The sequence below is a fragment of the Alosa sapidissima genome, chromosome 11 (genome assembly GCF_018492685.1).
Source record: "Alosa sapidissima isolate fAloSap1 chromosome 11, fAloSap1.pri, whole genome shotgun sequence".
NCBI classification, from domain to species: domain Eukaryota; kingdom Metazoa; phylum Chordata; class Actinopteri; order Clupeiformes; family Clupeidae; genus Alosa; species Alosa sapidissima.
In genome coordinates, this window is record NC_055967.1 from 21720696 (window position 1) to 21746476 (window position 25781).

The window sequence follows — 25781 nt, forward strand, 5'->3', positions numbered from 1 at the left end:
ATGCATTGAACTGGATATTAGGGCCAGAAAGAAAGGCAACGTCTTGTCTCGCTCTTTGTCCATGGCCATGCCTCATCAAAACAGAGCTTATTAGTTAATTAGTCCAAATATAGAGCTTATTAGTTAATTAGTGCAAATACAAAGCTTATTAGTTAATTAGTGCAAAGACAGAGCTTCCAGAGTAATGAAGGCTTGTTATGAACAACGTTGGTGTCTGTGGCCGGTTGCACAAAGCACCTTAAGTTTTTTCCCTTAAGTATGACCCTTAACACTTAATTTCTCCTCAGGTAAGGGATTTACTTAAGGGTGTTAGACAGAATACCTTAAAATGTTTCCTTAGTTAAGGAGAAACGTCAAGGGATTTACTGCACTGAAAGGGATTTTCCGGCATGAAAATTCTATAGTTTCCACGGAGATTGTTCAACAGCTGTAGCCTAGCTAACTGCCTTTGCCGCGATGCTGTTAGTTAACCCACCGAACACAGTGCTTATATCTTATCATTAATCTTACCTTAATAATATTAGCGGAAATTATCCAGGTAGCAAGTAAAACATGTTATATACATGAACTGAACAATACTAGTTGGCAAGTTAGAAATGATCCTGACTGTCATCAGTGCACCAACGTTTTGCCTAGCGAACCGAACCGAAGCTCATAGGCTAACAAGACATCCACATGAATTGTTAACGTTAGCCTACGTAAACCAAACAATAACAATACGGCATGTTTCTGATAGGCCTATCTATTTGACAGAGGAAGCATATTTTTATATTGTTTTGAATGGTCAAAAGTAGTTAATAAACTTCATTTATCAGCATCAATTCAGTTAATAATATGGTTAAGGTAGAGTCAGATGTCCCTAAGGTCTTTTGTGCAACAGTTTAAGGGATTTCTTACAAGATAAGGACAAACCCTTAAATACTAAGGGAAAATGTTAAGGAACCCTTAAGGAGAAAACTTAAGGGTGTTTGTGCAACCGTTTTTATTTTAAGGGACCCTTAAATCAGATTTTAAGGGAAAAACTTAACTTAAGGTGCTTTGTGCAACCGGCCACTGTCCCTCATTACAGATAGAAACAACGTTTCTTCTTCACAGACACATGAGAAACAGCCCACAGCATGCAGAACCATTTCACAACATAACAGTTCATGGCAAGCATCCACATCATTAGACAGTGAAGACAAAACACTTCCAAACACTTCCACTTCCACAATGTGGCTCACTGACACGCAATATGCAATTTTGTGAATCAGAGAGCCCAAAGCCCTGCTTTGCTATGGAAGGAGCATCTGTGAACACTGTGACGTATAAGAGCTGCCACTCAGCCAATACTCAGTATGCACATCAGGCTTTAATTAGGGAGCAAAGGACAGATAACAGTGCGCCTGCAGAGAAGTTAATTTAGTCGGCACAGAGGCAGTTTGGTCAACTCTGACACCTTATTTCAGAGTGTCAGCAAACTTTCCATTAAGGAGACTGTGCATTAATCAGATGGAATGGAGCTCCTCTCTCTTGTACCTCCACCTCTATGCCATGTGAGATGCACAAAGGTCTGTAGCACTGCTTTTGTGTTCTGCTGGATAGACGTTCCATGTATTGTGTTCTTTGATACATTCATCCTTCCTATCTAGCAGAGGCAAGTAACGAGGCATTTGCACAATGCGTTGTGTGCATGACATGCTCTGTGCTTGGCTCCATTCATCTGGAAACTGTATTTCTCCCTTGCTTGAGAAGGCTAATCTTTCCTTCTGCTCGTCCAGCTGAGAACACAAACTCTACTGTGTGCATCAATACAGAACAGAGCTGGCTGCTGTGAGTGGCGGGGAAGAAACAAGACAAAGGAAAAGGCAGCTGAAAGTACATTTCATGCTTGTCAGTTCTGGCACTGCAGCATGAGACGTTTGCACACGCAGATCCAGAGCACCAGCAGGAGATGCAACCGCCTCCCCCCTGTGAAAGAGGCATTATATCAGGTGGGCGATACGGAGGGCCAAGCGAAAAACACATCCATACTAACAGGCGAAAAACACATCCAGACTAACACCCAGAAAAAATATCCATACTAAACGCCAAAACACATCCATACTAACACCCAGAAAACACACCCATACTTACAGGCGAAAAACACATCCATACCAACAGGTGAAAAACACATCCATACTAACAGGCGAAAAACACATCCATACTAACAGGTGGAAAACACATCCATACTAACACCCAGACAATATATCCATACTAAACGCCAAAACACATCCATACTAACAGGCGAAAAACACATCCAATAGCCAGAAAATACACCCATACTAACAGGCGAAAAACACATCCAGACTAACACCCAGAAAATACACCCATACTAACAGGCGAAAAACACATCCAGACTAACACCCAGAAAACATATCCATACTAAACGGCAAAACACATCCATACTAACAGGCGAAAAACACATCCATACTAACAGGCGAAAAACACATCCATACCAACAGCCAGAAAACACACCCATACTAACAGGCGAAAAAAACACATCCATACTAACAGGCGAAAAACACATAACAGGTGAAAAAAACATCCATACTAACAGCCAAAACACACAGTATTAACAGCCAGAAAACACACACATACTAACAGCCAAAACACCCATACTAACAGTATCTAACCCCACTAACAACATCTAAGTAAGGGATAATGTGTGGAACGCTGGTCATTATCGGGAAAATAAGTCCCAACAGGGCAACCAGACCCCGACGAAGGGTCTTGCTTTTCCCTGAAGGGACTTATTGCTTCGCCCTGAATGGCTTTAGTTCCATACATTATCCCGCTTTTTATACGACTACTTGCCAAAAATAAACTTCACACGATGTCTCTTTACATTTATTTGTTATTGTTTCGTTGTGGCTTTTGCTGAGAAGTAAATAGTTCACAACACACGCTGAACTAGAATCAAACATTCTTAAAACAGTGGTTCTCAAATGGGGGTACGCGTACCCCTGGAGGTACGTGAAGGCACTCCAGGGGGTACGTGAGATTTTAACCCTTAGAAGCCGATTACGCAAAGTGTGTCAAAAAACACACCCTTTCTTCTCTGTTACATTGCTCTACAACTGTTCATAGCAGTGAGAAGCCTTTATTGTGTGACAGAGCAGAAGTGGGGCTTTCCAACGAGACCACACACTTGTCTGTACGTTAAAGTATGAAGATAAAAAAAAATCATGAAATTAAATCAAATTGCATCATATTTACAGTCTCTGCGTTCACCTGCGCACCCATTACTCTCGTTTGAATTACTTGCGAACCCGTGAACGCATAGATATGGCAAGCATATCAGATGAAAGAGGAGGCACAGGGCTATCCATTGGTACCAAGTATGTCGATCCGTCTGGCTTATGAAAACAGACAAAAGTGACTGCAAAATAATAACGTCATGTACAAATACCAACTGCACACCCATTCTCTCGTTTGAATTACTCCCGGACCTGTGATCGGATAGATATGCCACACATGTCAGATGAAAGAGGAGACACGAGCTATCATTTGATACCAAGTACATCTTTCTGGGTTATAAAACAGACGAAGTGACAGCAAAATAATAACTTCATATAGCTCGACTTACCTCACGTTTTTGTCTGTTTTTATGGCAAAGCATGTTTATAATCCAACGCTATTGTGTGTTTCTCTATGGCAAAGAATGTTCATAATCCGGTTTTGAGATCCTAGCAAATTCCTGCATGGCATTCAATTCAAGGCTCATATTGCATCCCAATTTGTTCGACAAAAGAAACACCTTTTTTGCCTTTACTTTGTTCATGGCAACGCAGTAAAAAGTTGTAGAGAATCATAAGTGCAGACAGGCACACACACGTAAACTCGGGTCAAGTCAGGTCAGATCAGTTCGTGTTCCAGATATGGAGCGCAAAAAGGTCATTTTTAATCACTAAATTAAAAAAATGGCATTTTTTTCTGTAAGGCGCACACCAAATATGTCTGTATATTGCTCAGCCCCAGAGAATCTCTCCACCATGGCAATGATATTGCCAGATTCAGGACAGTCTGCCCTACACACACATGAAATGCATGTAGAGCTATGAGCTTGCTGTGGTGAGATACATGTCAAAATATAAGATTTTTTATAATACGCTTTTTATATTTTAATTCTTTAAAAATCTACCCCCACAAACAGCGTCTATAGCATCTAATCAAACAGCCTCTAACAGCACTACCAGCATCTTCCCCCACAAACAGCATCTATAGCATCTAATCAAACAGCATCTATAGCATCTAATCAAACAGCATCTATAGCATCTAATCAAACAGCACCTAACAGCATTTAACCAAACAGCAGTTACTCCTCTAAAACTTCCCTCTCCACTCTCCCATTCACCCCACCCCCGTTTTCTCCAGGAGAGAGAGATAGAAAACACATGTCCAAACACAGGAGAGGCCGTGCTGCAGTAGGGAGACGGGGACATTCGAATGCATCTGAGGGACGCAGTGAAATCACACAGAAATGCATATTGCCTTCAGATAGCTGAAGAACTGTTGTCCAGGTCCAATGTATCCAGGACTTGGGCTTGTTGTTTCCTTCTTCCTCACAGTTGAATAAGCTATACAAATGTTATTACAGTTCTTCAGTCTGAGGATCTGTGAGGATCCCTGTATCCACACAGACATTTCTCCACAATCCAACTCCAACTCAACTCAAACGCAGACATTTCTGTACAATAAACTCAACTCAAACGCAGACATTTCTCTACAATAAACTCAGTTCAAACAGACATTTCTCCACAACAAACTCAACACAAAACCGAGACAAACCAACACAGACATTACTCCACAGACAAACCAACACAGACATTACTCCACAGACAAACCAACACAGGCATTACTCCACAACAAACTCAACACAAACACAGACAAACCAACACAGACATTACTCCACAACAAAATCACCCTCTGCACAAACTTCTCTTTGCAGCCACACTCACATTGACAGCACTGCATTCAGAAAATCAAATATGAAAAGCCATTATAAGTTAATTTCACAAGAAATATCTTACATTATCTTGCAGTATGGGGACACTGATACAGTACATCACTTAACTCTATTGAATTTGCTGTTAAAGAGGGATCATTCCACAGGGACCAGAAATGGGCTATTATCCCACTGCCATGGAAAAAAAACAACAAAAACAAAGGGCCTTTGAATTGTTTAGGCTTCAGACTTACAGTATACTATCTGTTTAATCTGTGCTGTTACGGAAATATTTGCAAAGATATTAGTTACAATGGAACCCCTTATTGCTGATCTCAACCAAATTAGGACCAACTGTTTTCATTAAATGGCAGATAATGTCAGTTTGAGGAGATCACTCCATCATTAATCTATCTAATACCTCTAAGGATGCTTCCGCAGTGACTTCCACAGTGACAAAGCGAAGATTGATCATGAAAATATCCTCAATATGACTAAACTGTGGTGTGCTGGGGAGGCAGCATTAAGCAGAGGGATGCTGGGCGACTGAACAGGCTGGAAAGCTGGCTCTGTTGTTGGCATTGAGTAACTCACAACAACTGCAGAGAAAAGGACCATGAGCAGGATGCTGGCGTTCATGGACAATCATCGCCACCCACTACACAGCACGTTCAATAAATAGAGGAGCATGTTCAGTGGCAGACTTCTGTCACTGTCATGCTCAACAGATAGGTTGAGGAGGTCCTTTGTCCCCAGGGCCATCCAACTTTTCAATGCCACACAATAGGGGAGGGGAGAAATGGCCTCTCTCAGCCCATACCATCATATCACTTTGTCTGCTGTCCACCTGATTTTTTTTTACAGGCTACAATAACCCTCCTACGCAATCTGGACTGTGGTCATAACATATACATCTTATAACTTATTCTCTGTTTTATATTGTTCTTAAAGTATATTATTTTTCTTGTTTGTTAAGAAATTATATTATGTTTACATGATTGTGTCATTGTTGTATTAGAGCAGCACTCACTGTACAAAGCAGGAGCCCTGTCCAGGTTAACACACAGAAATCATCAAAAAGATTTGGAGACTCCAACTTCCAAGTCAGTACAAGCTATCATAGTAATAGAAACATCTGGAAACATTTGTATCTGGAATTCTTGTGGAAAGCAGTTTTATCTGTCAGTAATTCAGTAATAATAGCCTACAAACCACCTTTGCAATAAAGTTTTCAGATCATTGCACAGACAAATAATGAGTAAGAATAACAAGAAACAACAACTTGAAAACAATGTTTTTATTTTGTTTTAAGATAGGCTATCCCCACCTTCTGTGACTCACTGACCAATCGCGCCTTTGTAGAGGCTGGCGTTCTTCGTTCAGTAGTTGAGAGAGTGCAGCCAGTTGAGGGAACATCGATCTTACAACAGAAGAAATTATATTATGTTTACATTATTGTGTTTTCATAGTCATAGTTAATATTTACTAATAAGCAAAGTTATTGCACTATTCACATGGTCATTGCATCATGGGGCAGCCGTGGCTACTGGTTAGCGCTTCGGTCTTGTAACCGGAGGGTTGCCGGTTTGAACCCCGACCAGTAGGAAACGGCTGAAGTGCCCTTGAGCAAGGCACCTAACCCCTCACTGCTCCCCGAGCGCCGCTGTTGTTGCAGGCAGCTCACTGCGCCGGGATTAGTGTGTGCTTCACCTCACTGTGTGTTCACTGTGTGCTGAGTGTGTTTCACTAATTCACGGATTGGGATAAATGCAGAGACCAAATTTCCCTCACGGGATCAAAAGAGTATATATACTTATACTATACTTACTGTACTTATCACATGGTCAGTCCAATACATCACATGGTCAGTCCATACCAGACCTTATTATAGTAATCAATTCACATGCTCCTTAAATTTAAACTACGCTATAAACTATTGGATGCCTAAAATTTCCCTCAGGATGAATAAAGTGTGTGTGTATATATATATATATATATATATATATAAACCTTTCCTGAACTGCTGTCTCATGGATTGTCAAGGTTCAACAGAACTGATGCCATCCACTCATTCATTCTATAGAATCCAAACCCAGCACAGTGGTTCCCTCTGGGCAGCCTGACCTGACCTGTACTGTAAATAGCCATGCATGCCGTGTTTGAGACTGGATCAGTCTGTAAATAAGCTGGCCTCTTCTGTATGGGAGATTCTCTCAGAAGTTACCTTGAACCAGCCAGAGCAAATCAGCCATTCCCCAGCCACACACACACACACTTTGTTTATGACAAATCTTCTGCTCAGAAGAGTAGATAGGAGATACACACACACACACACACCTTGTCTAATTAGAATTACATAATTATATATCATATAATTCAGAATTTCTCTGTAGACAGATGTCATGTTGACCACATTACGTCAAATGTTATGCTGACCAACCCCTCACTCTCTCCGACATCTGTTCTGTTTGAGTTTCGAGTAGCAGCTTGGCAATTGTGGCTATGGCTACGCAGCTATTGCTTATTATGAAGTCAGACCCACCTGGAGGTCTAAAGAGAAAAAGGGGAGACATGTTGGACTACGTGTACATTACAGTATAAATCTCTCCAGTTCAAAACCCAGCACCTGTGCCTTCTGTAGAACATTGGTAGTCTGAATTATGATATTCTTTTTCTACTCTAGCCTGTTATAGCCTCTGTGAGCAAGAGAGTGTATTGTGACATATTGTACTGTCAATGTCAATGTCAATTTTATTTATAAAGCACATTTACAGACGACTTAGCCGCACCAAAGTGCTTCACAATGCAGAAATGCACTGTGATTATCTAATTATTTAAAACGTGTCTCCTCTCAAGTTAGAAAGCTAGAAATTGTCTAGGCTGATTTGACATGGAACAATACTCTCATTCCAGCGTAATAATCAAGAAACACCATGGGCGCAGAAGCACAATGATATCATGCAGCACCTGAAAATAGTTCCCGTAGGCTAACTTCCAGCAACAAGGTTGAGCTGCAGCAGACAAATTGGTTAGTGACTGGATTATTACGCCTGAATGAAAGTATACTGTAGTTCCATGTTAAATTAGCCTAGAAAATCGCCATGTTTCATTTAATTTCGATTAGTCTTATTATACTTTCTAACTTGAGAAGAAACCAGTTTTAAATAGGAAAATTAGTCACTTTTACGTGATGCTAGCAGGCGAGATGTTAATGGTCTAGGTGGTATCACCAGACTCAGAGAACGGCTGGATGAACTTGAGAAAGGTAAAAATCAATTGTTTAACTCAAGGGGAGGTGGAAAATGTAATTCCCCAAATGGTGGACTATCCCTTTAATTTATATGTAAAATGTTAACTTTTATCTACATGTCTCATCTGTGTCAACAGAGAGTGCCATGTGATATGGAAACATACTCATCAGTCCAATTAGAGCACTCACTACAAAGCAGGAGCCCTGTCCAGGTAAACACACAGAAATCATCAAAAAGATAGATTCCAACTTAGTCAGTACAAGCTATCATGGAAACATCTGTAGCGCCTGGAATTCTTGTGGGAGGCACTTTAATCTGTCAGTAATTCAGTAATAATAGCCTACAGACCACCTTTGCAATAAAGATTTCAGACCATTGCACAGACAAATAATCAGTATATCAAAGAATAACAAGGAAACTTTGAAAATTGAAAACAATGTTTTTTTATGTTTTAAGAAAGGCTATCCCCACCTTCTGTGACTCACTGACCAATCGCGCCTTTGCAGAGGCTGGCGTTCCTCGTTCAGTAGTTGAGAGAGTGCTGCCAGTTGAGGGAACATCGATCTTACAACAGAGCAAAGGGTAGACATGGCTCAAAACAGTTTGCTATGGAGTCGAAGTATGTTTAAATACATTCATCGTGCTAAGTCTCCGTTACCCTGCATTTTGTTTACGTTAGCAATGCAATGGGTGACACTTTATTGGTTTACAGCGTGGTGATTGTGAAAGTGTCTGGATTTGACTTTTTATCCGAGAGAATGGGAGAATCTTTAAACACCACCGGAATCCCTTTCAACCAATCTGACATAGACCTGGACCGGTTCAGCAGTCTGGAGGATATTGATGCGACGGCCGACAGTAGTCCCGTTTTGAGGATCATGATCACCATTGTCTACTCTGTCGTGTGCGCGGTGGGGTTAGTGGGGAATTTATTGGTATTTTTCCTGATGAAGGTTCGGCAAGGAAGGAAAAGGTCAACAATCAATTTCTTCATTCTCAACCTGGCAGTGACAGACTTTCAGTTTGTTTTAACTTTACCCTTTTGGGCTGTGGATACCGTCCTGGACTTCAGCTGGCCATTTGGGAACGCTATGTGTAAGATTATTCTGTCTGTGACTGTCATGAACATGTATGCCAGTGTGTTCTTTCTCACGGCCATGAGTGTGACGAGGTATTGGTCAGTTGCCTCGGCACTAAAAGACAGCACGCGGCACAAAACCTGTTCCGTGAAGTGGGTGAGCGCGCTTCTCTGGATGTCCGCCACTGTAGCTACGGCACCAACCGTTTTCTTCTCCACCGTTACAAATATCGCCGGGGAAAAGCTATGTCTTCTCAAATTTCCCGAGGGGTATCGCTGGCTTGCTCTGTATCATCTTCAGAAAATCCTCGTAGCCTTTGTTTTTCCCATGCTGATAGTTTCTATTTGCTATATACTACTTCTACGTTTCATCCGCTTGCGAAGCATGAATAACAATCACCCCGAACGAAGGTCCAGAGTCACCAAATCTGTTATTATCGTAGTGCTCTCCTTCTTTCTTTGTTGGATGCCAAATCATGCTATAACTTTATGGGGAGTACTAGTCAAATTCAATCTGGTTCATTGGGATAAAGCCTACTATATGGTCCACACATATATATTTCCGGTGACTATTTGCCTTGCACATGTCAATAGTTGTTTAAACCCAGTTTTATATTGTCTAATGAGAAGAGAGTTTCGGAAAATGCTTAAGGACTTGTTCTGGAGGATATCGTCAACTACAGTGTCGAAAAGCAGTCACATTCGACCATTTTCCGCCACTCTGAAAGCTGATAACGACAATACTCAAGCAAGTATCCCGCTAAATGTCATTGAAACCGAACAGTGCGGGCTATCTGTGGAGAGCGGCCAGTGCTACGCGCAACGTTGACCTGATCAGCCACGCGCTTTGAGATGGAAACTCCGTGTCACGACGGGATGCCTCTTCGGGTTAAAAAAACCAGCCAAACTTCAAGTTTGTACACCAATAGCACAGGTTTACTGGAAATGGTGAATGGTGAACCACTTGTGCCAAAATGTATAAAAGAAAAAGACTTGAGCTTCAGCTTAAATGTATTGTATAGCTTGATTATTTATAAAACCGAAAATGCAACAGACCCAGCTATGCTCTATGCTCTAGCACAAAATAATGACATCTATGATAAACAAAATATTGACATCTATGATAAATAGTGGTTGTGCTGAGATGTTTCTCTTGTGAAATTAATAGTATTGAACTCAGCTCAAGCAGTAGGCTACCATATTCTTCTTTTAGCTGTCATAATTGTCTCAAGCGTCTCTGTGGATCTTATCAGCTGAACATAGTTGACAAGCAGGTGAATGTAAACACAGGCCTTGTGGACTGTAAAAGGTAATAAAGTCTTTTTTTTAAACATTGTTTGGCGCTAACAGTCGCATCTGATTGCTATATTACACATTTCATTATCAGTGGAATGGACTTCTTTACTCACTCATACATGTGTGCACACATGCGCACATACACACGAGCGGATCTTTATCGCAGGGATCATTTGCATGTGTGCATCTGCAGTGCAAAGGGCACATGTTGAGGAAACCACAACATACTAGATCACTGGGCAGTCACTGAGTTTACAGGGGAGTTTATTACACCAAACCCAAATCAGTGTAGCAGTCATAGAGTTCTTAGGGCAGTCTCTGCCTTTACAGGGGAGTTTATAGTTATATGCACATCTCAACATACCAGATCACTGGACAGTCACTGAGATTATAGGACGAGTTTAATGAGGTGCACAGCAGTTGTGTTCACAGGTACAGGCCTCATCCCAGACAGCCCTGTCTCACTGACCTCAGACCTGCTGTTTGGCCAAGAGACTGATAAGCTCATAGAGTGTGTGGCTCAGTTTGAGCCATTTTTTTGTTTCCCATTTGTTTTTGAACCAACAGTCTGAGTGAACAGCCAGAGGGATATTTTGTTGAATCAGATTAAAAGTTTGAGTGATTGTAATCAAGAACTTTACCATTAACATTTGCATTGAAAGAACCAAGAAACCACAACCACAGATAATTCAGAGATTCTGGGCCCTATCATGACAGTCTAAAATGCAGGGTCACTGGCAAAAAGTCTAAACAAATTTCGTGGGTTGTCCAGTCCACATTGGGTGTGGTGTAGTTATGAAGCGTTATCAAACGTCCGGCGCTTGGTGCAACTTTAAACAGCGCATCGGTATTTTGATAGTCAGCTGCGTATTTGAAGGAATCTGCGTGCATGCGAGACCGTATGGAACAGTTATTCCACTAAACCATGCTTTTGAGAGTGTGGCCTACACACATTTGCGCTCGTCTATTATTTGAACTCATTGGCAAAGTGAAACAAACTTCACCGTGGTGTTAGTCAACAACAAAACAGTTATACACAGTTAATTACTTTCACTATTGCCTGACAATGGGTTACACTAACACTTACCCCAATAATGTTTGAATGACTGAATAAAAAAACGTTTATCCTGCAGAGGAGTTGCTTACATCTCGTGACAGTGCGTCTTCAGCTGTGCTTCATATTTGCCTCTCGCCTATCACTTTTATCCGTCATTACCAATTTGCAAATGATGGTGAACTACTCATTGTGAGATGTATTCCATAGTATCTTTATTCTAATTATGTTTCCCATTGTAATCATGTAATTTGTAATGTTTTGCATGGATGTGCTATGGTTGTTATAGTTACCATTCATAAGAATTGTTATGGAACGTGATCTACTTCATAGGTGTCCCGTTATTCAGAATTAATAGCCACCATACCAGCCAATCAGAAAAGAGTATTTCTTCTCTCCGGGTGATAAAGCGCATTAGCAGTGCATACGGAGAACCACAAGATGGCAGTATAATGCACATTTAAAAAGATAAAATATCTCAACAAGAAGACCAGGTTATCATACACGATGCACAGTCATTTTGAATTTATTTGGTTTCACCAAACCAATGACAGTCACAGAGGAGGCAGGAGTATATGTCCCATAACAATGAGAACATGTATAAATGTATAACTCAGTGTACCCAGCGACCTGTCTGAAAGGGCCCCCCCGCTGCCTCGGGGCTCAGCGTTTGCTGGACGGCAGGGGTGGGCGGGCCATTGTTCTGGCGAACTCCTCATAGTGGATGAAGCCATCCGAGGCCACTCCTGCACTCCCGAACAGCTCATCCACTGCCAGTAGGAAACACAAACACACACGGTCACTCAATCAACATCATCAAACACAAAACGCATAGACAAGCCAATGCACAGCACACAACATTAAAACACCAAGGTGAAATCAGGCACTTTGTGGCAGTAATTCTGACTGAAGTGTTAATACAGTAGGTGGAGCTCTAGGAAAGCGTGATTGTAATCATCGTCAGGCACTCTCTGGTCCATGGTTAGGTAAACACAGACTAAGTATGAGTGCCCATTCAATATGTGCGCGTCTGCAAATGAAAATGACAAACTGAACCACTTTGGAGAAAACGTGGGAAACCTAAGTTAAAAGAAGCAACGATATTTAAAACAACAAATGGAGTGGATTCCTGTAACTATCCATGAAAACAGCCGAGCTATTGGACAGCCTAATCCACTGCACGGAAGAAAATGGAAATCGCGACTTGTTGTAGCCTAGTCCTAAGGTAAATATTGTACCAAATAGCCTATGGTAATGACAGCTTTAAAACATTTATTTCACCTGACTCGCTGGAGTGAATGCAGAATGTGGGATGCGCAAAGAAATTATTTAAAATAAATCTGCTTCTCTGACTGACATTTAAAGCTGCAGTTGGCAAGATTTTTTTGATCATATTTGCTCCGACAGAACAACATAAATCAGCTGGTTTTTTAAAAAAACTGCACTTCTACCTCCACCTAGAGCCTGTTATTTGTTTATCAGAGCAAGGCTGTGTGAGATCTGACTGTCAATCACAGTCTGTGAGAGAGTTGTAAACATTAAACATTTTGGCTAAGTCCCCTCAATCTGTCAGACTTGCCAACTGCAGCTTTAAATATATCTTTTTGGGGAATTCCTTGGAAGTGTGTGTGTGCATAACTTACCCTCTTGATCAGTTAGTTTCTCCCCCAAACTAGTGAGTTTGGATCGGAGTTCGGCGGCAGGGATGTAGCCCCGCCTCTGTCTGTCAATCATCCTCATAGCCTCCAAGATCTCCGCTGTGGGGTCTTCCTGCTGCTGCTGCCGGTGCATGATGGTCAGGAATGTGGAGAAGTCCAGCTCACCGGTCCTGTCTATGGACAGAGGATAGCCACAGCGCTCAATATACAGCCGTATAATTAACACAACAAATAACAGACAGACACAACGCTTAACAGACACCCGATGTATAGATGAATGGACAGACAGACAGATGGACACAGGAACAGACAGACAGTAAACATAATGTGTCTGGTACTGTATTTTAAAACCACTAAGGAATATAGTGGCCAGTAATGCAGTTTCACAGCACTGAAGCATAGAGTGGCTGATGCTACATTCTAGCACTTAATCCTGGACCTGGCCTGTAGACCCGTTCGCAATTTGGTGTTTGAACTGAGTTAGTGGGTCCCTAGACATGAAAAATCACAGAGGTGCTCATCCGCCATAGTGCCACGAAGTTGAAAATGTATCTTTTTTGTTTCTTTACACATGTAATACCTCTATTTTGAGTAATTATGGTATGTGGAATTCATTTTTGCCATTGATATGACCATATTGGGTGAGTTTGACCTTGAAAGGTCATGGTCAAGGTCGTTTTCTGAAGAATCTCAAGACATGCGAACCAACTGCAATTTTCAGTCCGCCCTTATACTGTGTATCTGTACAACACTAGACAGAGTTCACAGAAAATAAGAGGACAAGGTTTAACTTTTCTTGTATTTTACCAGGAGTATCAAAAGATTCCCAAGGTTCCCAAAGTTTTCATCTCACTATTGAGCATTGCACCAATTGATCAACAGTGAATTACACATGTACATGAGAACTAACTCAAATTTAGTCTGCCCTTATAATGTGTATTTGTACACCACTAGACAGAGTTCACAGAAGAAAAGAAGACAAGGTTTGACTTTCTTGTATTTTACCAGTAGTCAAATTTAAAAGAGTTCCAAGGTTTCTAAAGTTTTGTCTCACTATTGAGCCATCGCACATATTGATAAACATGGAGCATTCTAAAATACCTGTGGGGTATACTACGAATCTCGATTAGTGGGTTAGCGAGGTATGTTGCGCTCAAAGCCTAGATATGTCTAACGTGCTTCGTAGTATACCCCACAGGTCCCAAAAGCTTGAATTTGGTTGCTTCAATGGCAGATCAGGACAATCTTAATCAAATGTTATGCATCATCTGTCAAGATAATAAATTGCCTGTAACAAGTGAAAAGACAGGATGTGAGAGAATCAAACAAGCTGCTAAAATCCGTGATGATGTGATTACAAATCGTATCAAAACTCTGATGGGGGATGATGATGTGGATAATGATAATAGCATGTTTGTTTACCATAATACCAACAAATGCTACAAGTCATACACTCATTCTCGTAAACTGATATCTATTGAGAAGAAAAGAATTGAAGAATCTAAGGTGTGTGAGACAGAAGATGAGGCTTCTACAAGTGTTAAATTCACAACAACCTTACGAAGAAGTGTTACACCTTGTGCACCTCCAAGTTCTGACAAGGCTGCAAGAACATTGCCCTGTGTTATATGTGGATATATGGAACACAAGAAATGTCGTGACAAGTACAGAATTTGTGAGTATGATAGTGCGAAGAAACTTTTTGCTGCAGCAAAGCATAACCAAGATGTAGTTTTCATACAAATTGCGGATCGACTGAGGGACGATGAAGATAGCTCTATTAAATCAGTCATATCAGCAGATTGATTTTGCCAGAACTCTGTCACCAGAACTACATGCAAAAATACAGTATATTGACAAGCTTTTGGTGAAGGGAGAGTGTTGCACTGTGAGTGATATTGTGGAGTTTGCGTTGAGCCTGTTGGAAGAAGGTGAGGTACCTTCCAGACCCGTGATATGAAAAAGCTGATCCTTGATCACTATGGAGAATTGGTCACAATCGCTCCCAACAGTAGGATGAATGAATCTGACATTTTTTTCTCATCTGACATTAAGCTGAAGAATCAGGACATAATGAGAGAGGCAGGCACCAAGTTGAGAGAAGTGCTCCTGGACGTTGATTTTGGTCTGCAAGACAGCTTCTGTGACAGTACTGACTTGAAAGCATCATGAGAGAAAACAATGATGCCAGCACCTCTTCTTACGTTCTTAGCAGCTTTTTTCAAGGTCCCCAAGCACAACCTCTTTAGAAGCAGTGCTAGAGACCTAGAGAAGCTTCTCCAGCCTCTACAGGATGAGGACAATCAGCCAGCAGCAGAGGAACTGCTATCACAGCAGCAATATTCCACAAAGGGAGAAGATAATGAACAATCCACACAGGGGGAGGATAAGTACAGCCAGCTAGCAGAGGAGCAGCCACAGCAGCAACATCCCACACATGAAGAGCCTCTACTGAGAGAACAGTCTCACAGTATGTACTGTAAGTGTGCAGGCAAGTGTGACAATCGTCGATGTGTCTGTCGTGCTGCTGGAGTTTCATGCACTGTATTCTGCCATGGAAAAAGCATCCTGTAAAAACCCATCTAAAATGCTTGCACACATACAGTACACTTTGAGAGAAATCAGACTATATGGTGCACTTTTACTTAATTTGGTATGATGTTATTTTGTATCACTTTTATTGCTACATAGTTTTATTTGCACCCAATTGTTTTCTTTTATATCATTGTACTAACACCCAATTAAAATAAAAGTTCAAAGGGGATGTTTATAATTGTTACGTTTCTTCTCTTCGTGTCTTGTTATAATTAAAACAAATAATTGTGGGGAAAAATACAATAAAAGTGACTATAAAGAAAGAAATCTTAATTCAGTTATTGAACAATTATGTTGACATTGACATTTCAATGTCAAATATAATCCTAAATGTTAAAAACAATATTAGCAATGAATGTTTTATGTCAGATTTAGTAGAATTAGACTTATTGCATCTGTTTTTTATTCCTGGCCAAGGTCTTCAGAATAGAAAAATGACCTTGACCATGACCTTTTAAGGTCATAAATCACCCAATATGGTCATAACAATATCAAAAATGAATTCCACATACCATAATAAGTCTAAATGGAGGTATTACATGTGTATATACATTCAGAAACAAAAAAGTTTAATTTTCATCATAGCCGATGGTGGCCATATTTGATTTGACCATTGCGCAATTCGTGGCACTATGGCGGACGAGCACCTCGGTAATTTTTCATGTCTACGGACCCACTAACTCAGTTCAAGTGATAAATTCCCCCAACACCAAATTGCGAACAAGTCTACAGGCCAGGGCCCAGTTTCCCGAAAGCATAAAGAGAAATTACAACTTAGAATACATAATCCAATTTAGATCCGAAGTTTAAACGGTAGGCCTATAGCTGTGACGTGCAGTCACCTGACATCACCATCAAATCACAGAATATTTCAGAACTATTAACGTGGACAGCTCCCCTTAAGAGCATCTTAAGAGCAGTGCACGCGCGTTCACGCTACGAGCATGTTCGGGAAACAGTCGGAAACAGAAGCAAACAGCGTGTCTCCGGGTTATCGGGAAACTGGGCCCAGGTACTGGATTAACTGAGCTGCGTTTGTGAAGACGTCAGTCAGGGCTTCTTTTACTGTGATGTCGACACTCACCAGGCTATCGCGTCTTGTATAAGATATTGACAGTGTAATAACTTCTTTTTTTTTCAGAAAACAGTGTTATAAGTGCTAGCGTTATTCGACAATACTGTAGATATGTAAGATATGTACTGTAGTATAAGATATGTACGAAGTACGAAGAGTCAGTGATCATCAGGTGATTTAAAGTCTCCCGCATGTACAACCCCAAAACAGAAAAAGTTGGGACCTTGTGTAAAATGTAAATAAAAACAGAATGTAATAATCTGCAAATCTCTTAAACTCATATTTAGTTGGAAAAAGGTCACAGACAACATATCAAATGTTGAAAATGACAAATTTGACTATTTCATGAAAAATATATGTGAATTTTGAATTTGATATGATACCAGCAACATGTTTCAAAAAAAGTTGCGACGGGGGTAACAGAATGCTGGGAAAGTTGTGTAATGATAAAGAAAACAAAAGGAGGAATGTTTCACAATGGTTGGGTATGAAAAAGAGCATCACAGAGGTGGTAGGTAGGGGTATTCATCACTCTGTGTAAACCTGTGTGCACAAATTATGGAACATTGTCATTTTAATGCTTCTTAACATGAAATTGTGAGGTATTTGGGGAGTTCATCATCTACAGGACATAATATTATTAAAACATTCAGAGTACTAAGGGGCTTATAGGAGAGATGCTAACGGTCTAATCTGACTCAATGAGCTGGAGCTAAAAGTGCTACTGTCAGACTCAGAGAACGGCTGGATGAACTGGGGAAAGGTAAAACTCAACAGTTTAACTCAAGGGGAAGTGGGAAACGAGTGTATTTCCCCAAATGGTGGAATATCCCTTTAAGGCATAGAGGAGCTTGCACTGTGTTTTAATAACAGTGAGGAATAGAGTGTATTAAAGAATAGTTTAGTAGAGTAGTAGAGTGTTTAAGGAGTAGCTGGCGCAGTACTGTACTACCTATTTTCTGGATCTGCAGATGTCTGCCCACTTCACTGAAGGTGGGGCTTGTTCCCAGACTCCTCATCACCGTCAGCAGGTCTTTGGCCTGGATTCTGCCTTGGTGCTTTTTGTCATACAGGGAGAAGCACTCTTTGAACTCTAAGAAAGCAGAATGTTCAAAGGAGGCAAACTTACTCAAGACATTAAGGTAAGACAAGCTATCTGCATCCATTCCTAACTGAGAACAGGGCTGCAGCTTTTTTTCACTGTTAGGCTTTTGGCTGGAGGTGCTGAAGCCAGTCAAATTCGGTACTCCTTTGGTCAACGTAATCTAGCTCTCGTAATCTAGCAGCGTAATCTACACCCTGGGTTGAAATCGCTCCGGAATTATGCTTTAATTTACAACCACACAGTCCCTATGGCATTTTATGAAAAAAATAAAAATAAAAAATCAAGCAAGCTTGTTGCCTACTACCAAGCCAAGGAGCGGCTTGCAAAGAAACAAACATTCTGTTTGAGGTAAGATCACTGGCAGAATACACCTTCTAGGAAAACTATGTTTTGCTGTCTGTACACACATTGAATTCAACAAAGTTTTCCATTATCATGTAACCACTATTTTGGTGCTGTCCCTAGCACCAGGGTTGTGCAAAATTCAGAATTTAATTGAGAATGACTCCTAAATTCCAATTAAATTCTTGAATTTGAATTAACTTTGAATAGAGGTCAAATAGGATCTAGAATTGAATTAAAAGAAGTAGAAAGTTGAAATTCAATGAAATAATGTTTAACAATGAAACTTTACAGTATATGTCAGATATGATTGCATTAAATATTCTATTCTAATATTAGTTTGAACTACTTGTACACATAGACCTCTGATGTGGTACAAAATACAGATATTTCTTTGAAAATGTAAGAGAGTAAAGTAAAAAGTTGTTTGAAAAATAAAATACTCAAAGTACAGATACCTGAAAATGCTACTCAAGTACAGTTCTACTATAAAGTATTTGTACTTCGTCACTTCCTATCTCTGGTAGAAAACTAGTTTCCCCTTTGGGGATTACAGTTTTTCTAAGACGCTTTGGTGCATTTTTCCAATCATAATTAACATTTGCACAACAGATTGCAACAGTGCATTTCTTAAAACAATTAGTGCAAACTGGATTACCTGCAAAAGCACGTATTTTAGCGTTCTTATGAGTTATAGTTTGTATACTATAGTATTTCTTTATTTTCATTAGGCTATCATTGATATTGCATTGAGATTGTTTATTATTGCTATTTTCTTTAATGTTTAATGTAGCCTTGGCAACATTTTAAAACTGTTCACTGTTCATTTTAACTATTGGTATTGTTTTTATTATTATTATTATTATTATTATTATTATTTGTAAATCACTTTGGACAAAAGCATCTGCCAAATCCCATAACCATAACCATCTTGCTCAAAATGCTTTTTATATGTCCGAGCAAGCATTTATACAAATGAAACTGTCAGTGCAATCAAAATGACAAATCCTTACACCATTGTTTATGTCAATATAGTCAATCTGTTTTTACAGTTTACTTAGTGAATATTTTCTAATGAACAATGTGCAAGGCAGCACTATTTTCTATGTGGCATAGCTATTTCAAAACTACAATGTTTCACATTATTGTGTGTGGAGGGGGTCGATTGCAAGAGAGTGTTTCAAAGTTTTTTTTACTGTTGACAGTATGAAAACAAAGGCTTTTACAGTATTATGCAAATGAAAAATGACCACTATACAGTAAAAAAAACCTTGGTCAGACCTGCGCAACACTGTACATCTTTCTATATCCTGACGTTCCTATCTGTCAGGTTACATATATGTATATGCTAGACAAACTATGACAACTAGTTCAGCACGTGTGCATGTAATTACTCAAGCAATGAAATAAGGCAATTCCTTTTATGAGTAGGACTATTCAGCATGGAACCAGTATAGTGCATTTTGACCAACATGACATTATTGGAAATGAAAAACAGCAGACATTTCTACAAAATCATGGCAGTTGCATGGATGTACTAAAGCATTGCTGTTTGTTCAAGATGGAGAGAAACTGGTTTAATGATGTGCACAAGTGATAAGATAACATGGAGTTTGAACAAGCAGGATCATTTCAATTCTAATCTGAGAAATGTGCCAAAGCCACTGAGAAAAACTGTAATAAAGTCTATCAATGGCGGGACATGATTGACTGTGAAATGAGAGACTGTTCCAGAGGGGCAGTGGCAGAAAAGGCATGGTCACCCTTACCAGGTGATTTATGATCTATGACATAATTATTGGCTAAGATGCTGTTTGACTCGTAATATAAAATTACGACATATTAACGACACATTACAGAGATAGACATAACAGTAAAACAATAGGGCTATTAAAATAATAATAATAAAAAATAATAAACTAAACAAAAAAAAACAAATAGCCTAAGCCCTTTTAAAAATCTGATTAGGCCGTGCTTTTGCAGTTTCAATGTGCAGTTTGGCCACGATGCCACTGAGGAACAATTTGTCCTTGTTTGTGGTCTCTCTAGCATGAAAGAATCAGCGAGGCACTGTAGCACAATTTCAAGAGATTATAAAGACAATTCACAAACATAATAAAGTTGTCTCCTGGATCTGCAGTAGCCTATTAGCAACAGTTACGTAGACCATAGTTTACCAACGTGAATATAATATTCCGCTTTTATCCGACAAAACAATCTTACCGTTTATCTGATCATGTGACAGGAACTTTGCCTGTGGGAATAAAGATGAAACTTCACACACATCGGACATAAACCCCACAAACTTGGTTTAAGATAAAAACTAAAAAATAAATGGTAGCCTACTGTAGCCTAGCCTACTTACCATGGTGTTCTGAGTCGGTGCAGTCTCTCCTCCTGTGACTTACCAGGCTTGGGAAAAACCTGTATAATAATGTGAGGTTCAGTAACTGATAACGAGGTGCCGTCACCATGAGCAATGCAAACGTGACACCAAGTAGGCTATCACGTGTCCGCCGGTGCACGGAGTCTGGAGTCCCAGTGGGGATGCGACGGCTGTCAGATGCCACCGTCAAAGCTCAAATTGCTAACTGAACAGCAGCCAACCGTGTGAGATAACACTCTAACTCGAAGTGCATGACTCTGCAGCCTCTGCAGCACATATTCGAAGTCGGGCTAGCGTTCAATCACTAAGTGTCCTTCGAGATAAGGCTACTGAAAACATTTGCGGTTTGTGAAATGCCTACCATCATTCCAATTTCGATTGCTTATTAGCCTAGTTTAAGGACAATCATTTTAAAAATCCGCTCGAAATAAATGTGACTTTTGAGAAGTAGCTCTGATAAAAATGGTCAATTCATATTATTATTAAGGTGCTATCGGAACTCCCCCTATTACCGTCGGTCCCGTATTTCCGCAGTCTTGCGTGTATGTGTCACTTAATATCCATTTCTATCCAAGACGGCGGACTCCTAAAGTAACGCAACCACCCACACCATAGGTGTATCTAAATTAGCTATGTACCAAAAATGTCATTTTACCGTGACTCGAAGAGCTGTAAACGGTCTTGCAGGCTAAGGCTGTGTGTACACAACCGCTTGGAGCTCCAGTGGAATTTTCATTTCATGACGAGAATTCTCGATCTAAACGTTCATGTGCCGTTGAAACGGCGTAAATAGGCAACCCATCAGGCCACTATAACTCCGAGCGTGGTAGGCTAAACTAAATCGGATATTTCAGGCAGTAAATGCTCCCGTTAAGAACCAAACCATATTTTGTTCAAATCTACACACCTTTGGCTACTGAAAAATGTAAGGTTAATTTAGCAAATGTTATTTTGAAGTGTTAAAAAACATCGTTGTTTTAGAATTTCTGAACAAAAGTGGTGATAATTGGGGGTGTTACGTGATATGTTCTTTGAGGGCAAAAATGATCCCAAAACCCAGAATAGACCAAACAGTAGCCTAGTTGGCATGGCAGACATTGCAGCTTGGGGGGAGTTTAGGCTAGCCTTCTAGAGTTATTTCTCTGTGTATGTTCATCTGCCTTGCTGTTTTATTTGTAATCTCCCTGTGGGCTTTTAAAATTCAAGTAAACATTATAATGTAGCCTACACCGTTATATAGCGCGCTACCAAACTTAGCCTAAATAGACAACTGAAACAAAAGCAAGTCACAAACTCTGTAACTCCACATCAAAGATTGTTAGTCATTTTCATAACAAGTTTGACCTCAATAATCTTCACCTTAGGTTGTAAGACTGCTATATTCACAGTGTGATTGAGGGTCAATTTGATTCTGGATATTCTCTGATATCTTGAGAAACAAATCAAAACACTATATAAATAAACTTGCCTTGCCTTTCTTAATGATACTTACCATTGAAAAAGGTGGCTGATAAATATAAGGCGGGCAGACCTGTCATTAAATGCCACTCACAATGAGCTCGCCATGGAGTATAGTGTTTGTGAGGCACATTTCAAAAGTACGGCGCCCTAGAGGTGTCATCACAAAATGTTTTGCATTTTGAGAGAATGTGCACTCGTTTTACTACATTGTGCGCTCGTTTTACTAAATTGTGCTCTCGTTTTACTATATTGTGCACTCGTTTTACTAAATCGTACGCTCCAGTTGCTGCTACTGGAAGAAACTGGAATCCATGCATTTCCACTGAATTATTTTTGGAATCTGATCCCTTATCATAGCTGTTCATTCTTACTCGTCACTCGACTTATCGTGACTAAATTCAAGATGGCTGCAAACGCTAAACTTCGTGAAGATACTGTCTGCATAAATCGTCTTGTAAGTAAACTACCAGTGCTTTTTCAAAGTTCTCAATGTCTTGTTTTAAATGTCAGGGCCCTCGGAAGTCTACCAATGAAGTGTGGAGATACATTGAGCCTCGTAAATGGTGTAAAACAGTGATTTATTTGCATGGCTAGCCCGATGCCGAAGCACCACCATTGAAAAAGCTGTTGGTAGCATCGGCTAACTAGCGCCAGATTTTGGAGTGCAGGGGACAAGCCAAGATGGGCTATGAGACATACGTTCACACTCGGTATCATGTTTCAACACACTTTAGGTCAATATCACACCGGAATTCTCCTTTAACTGTACAAATGTTAAGATCATCTTCTGAGTGAATAAGATAGATAGATACTTTATTGATCGCCAAGGGGAAATTCAAGGTCTCAGTAGCATACAGACATCACACACAACATGCACTTACAGCAGAAAAGGTAATATACATATAAAAATAAATAAAGAAAAATTCCACTGTACAATAGAGACAATAGAAGATAAACATGGTACTAAAATACTAAATATACTATACTAAATCATGAGACCTCCCCAGCAGACCACAGCATAGAAGAGGATGCTGGCAACAACAGACTGGTAAAACATCCTGAGGAGCTTACTGCAGACACTGAAGAACCGCAACCTCCTCAGGAAGTACAGCCTGCTCTGCCCTTTCTTGTAGAGTGCTTCAATATTGACTGACCAATCCAGTTTATTGTCCAGTTGTAAGCCCAGATACTTGTAGGTGTTTACCACCTCCACATTGACCCCATCAATGGAGACTGGTAGCAGAGCGGGCTTTGACCCGCGGAAATCCACCATCTCCTTGGTCTTTGAAGTGTTGAGTTGAAGGTGGTTGAGTTTGCACCATTGCACAAAGTCCTCCACCAGGCTCCTGTACTCCTCTTGTTCGTCCCTGATACACCCCACAATTGCAGTATCATCAGATAACTTCTGCATGTGGCATGACTCGGTAGCAGAAGTCAGATGTGTACAGGGTGAACAGGACTGGCGAGAGCACAGTTCCCCGTGGAGCACCGGTGCAGTGTCAGAGAGACAGTTCTTCAGTCTCACGAACTGTGGCCGATCGGTCAGGTAATCTGTAATCCAGGATACCAGGTGAGTGACCACACCCATCTGCAAGAGCTTGTCTCTCAGTCTCTAAAGAGACACAGCTCCATTTTGATCGTGCATTTTATTAATCAGACCAAGAAGTAGGCCTACATTTGAACAAAGCAATGCTCTCTAAGATCTCTAATGAGGCAAACTTAGTATCATGTTTATCTTCTACTGTTTCTATTGTACAGTGGAGTTTTCTTTTTCTACTGTACTGTAAGTGGATGTTGTGTGTGATGTCTGTATGCTACTGAGACTGGAATCTATCTATCTAGGAGAAATGGCAGCTGAGTGTGACATTACACAAAGAAAAGAAAAGAAAAGAAAACAGTTAAAGACAAAACAGCTATGGAAGGCCAGGAAGACCAAAACACAAATTTGTCAAAAAGTCAAAAACCTCAAATCAAAGTAGGCAATGATTTACAATGTAATTACAATATGATTATGATATAGTAAATAACAGTACAGGCAACACTGTCACTCATTTCTCATCTCATTTTTCTCAGATTAAAATCTGAGAAAAAACATACAAAATTGGCTGAGGTACTACAGGATCTTCCAGACAAAACCAAAGAATTTCTTATGGTGCAAGCCAAGTACCATGGCTCCCGGCCTCGGACTTTCCCAGAAGCTCTCAAGAAGCTTGGGCTTGAAATACGGCATCAAAGCCCAAGTGCTTACAAGCTACTGCGGAAGCAATTTGTGTTGCCCTCACCCACGACACTCTTACGCTTCCTCCAAAAACTTGTGGGCCAATTCAGAGTAAGGACATGAACATTACAAAACAATAAACATAAAGAAAATACACACAGACTGCACACAAACCAAACAAATCTAATTAAAAACCTACTGTTCCTTGCTTCATAATGTAACACTATTGTCCTGTGTACAGCCGGGGTTTTTGGAGACAGTACTGTCGCATATGGGCACAGTAGCTCATAACCTTGAGGTGCATGAGCGGGCAGTAACTCTGGTCTTCGATGAGATGGCCATAAAGAGGCTACAGGAGTATAATGCAGGTGCAGATTGTGTGGAGGGCATTACACCCAAAGGTGGTCCTGATGGCTCGCGGACTTGCATCAAAATGGAAGCAAGTAAGTCATGGTGAATTAGGTACAACTTACAGATCTTTCAACACAGAACTCAGAAACACAGAAATCAAGTAATATCAAAATAGTGACAAATATTATATGTTATCACAGATTGCAGACAAATCTGCCAAATGTGCACATTTGGAACAAATTTTTTCATGTGGACCGGCAGAATGCTCTCACTGGCACCAAAATTAACAGAACGGCATCAATCTACCCCCATTTATGAACATGCTTGTCCGGCTGGCCACACTGGTGTTGAGTCACACTGTGTCTGCAGGTGAGGAGAATACAGTACAAATGGGTATATCCTAATAGGCATTACAAACTAAAAAATGATATGGTGTCATTACTTAGGAATGAAGACACTGGTCGATATGCAGGGTTCGTATACCTATTCCAACATCAAATTCAAGCACTTTTCAAGCACTTTCAAGGTCAATTTTCAAGCTTTTGGCAAATGATATTGTAGAATTCTGGGGTATTCTCACTGTATTCTGATGTGTTCATATGTTACATCTGTGTGTAGTATACAACAGGGAGAGGTCCATATTATTGTACATAACTGTGCCTTAGGCCTGTGTACCAGCAGGAAGGTCATACAGGCCAATGTTTAGGAACATCCGAGAAACATCAGTGATAACATGGGCCGAGGGAGACAGCAGGTCTGCCTATTCGGGCTAGTATCTCCATCTTGCCAGGGCCGGGTTTTGTACACTGGTTGGCACCTGCCACGTTGGCATGATTGACATTTGTATGTTTTAGTATAACAGGCTTTGTCTTAGATTTTGACACGGAGACGGATCGAGGAAGCAACCCAAGGAGCATCTTCTGTCGGAAGGCTCAGCAGCCGCTT

At 40.4% G+C, this 25781-nt stretch overlaps 2 protein-coding genes and 1 long non-coding RNA gene across 3 annotated transcripts; 2 read left to right on the forward strand and 1 right to left on the reverse strand.

The window, feature by feature from the left end:
* The first annotated feature begins 8783 nt into the window (after positions 1-8783).
* Positions 8784-10359, forward strand: rxfp3.3b (relaxin family peptide receptor 3.3b). Its single transcript, XM_042110583.1, has one exon. The coding sequence runs from the start codon at positions 8904-8906 to the stop codon at positions 10122-10124; it is 1221 nt and encodes a 406-aa protein (XP_041966517.1). The 5' UTR covers positions 8784-8903; the 3' UTR covers positions 10125-10359.
* Positions 10360-12155: 1796 nt separating this feature from the next.
* calml4b (calmodulin-like 4b) lies at positions 12156-21575 on the reverse strand. Its single transcript, XM_042111291.1, has 6 exons — positions 21462-21575; positions 20786-20844; positions 20644-20674; positions 17926-18066; positions 13289-13477; positions 12156-12415 (listed from the first exon to the last, which is right to left on the reverse strand). Exons 2-6 carry the CDS (start codon positions 20786-20788, stop codon positions 12309-12311), a joined length of 471 nt encoding a protein of 156 aa, XP_041967225.1. The 5' UTR covers positions 20789-20844; positions 21462-21575; the 3' UTR covers positions 12156-12308.
* Positions 21576-24687: 3112 nt separating this feature from the next.
* On the forward strand, positions 24688-25374 carry LOC121724506. The gene is made up of 3 exons (XR_006035219.1): positions 24688-24928; positions 25037-25205; positions 25283-25374. It is a non-coding gene; the product is annotated as an uncharacterized LOC121724506 (long non-coding RNA).
* Positions 25375-25781: the final 407 nt, after the last annotated feature.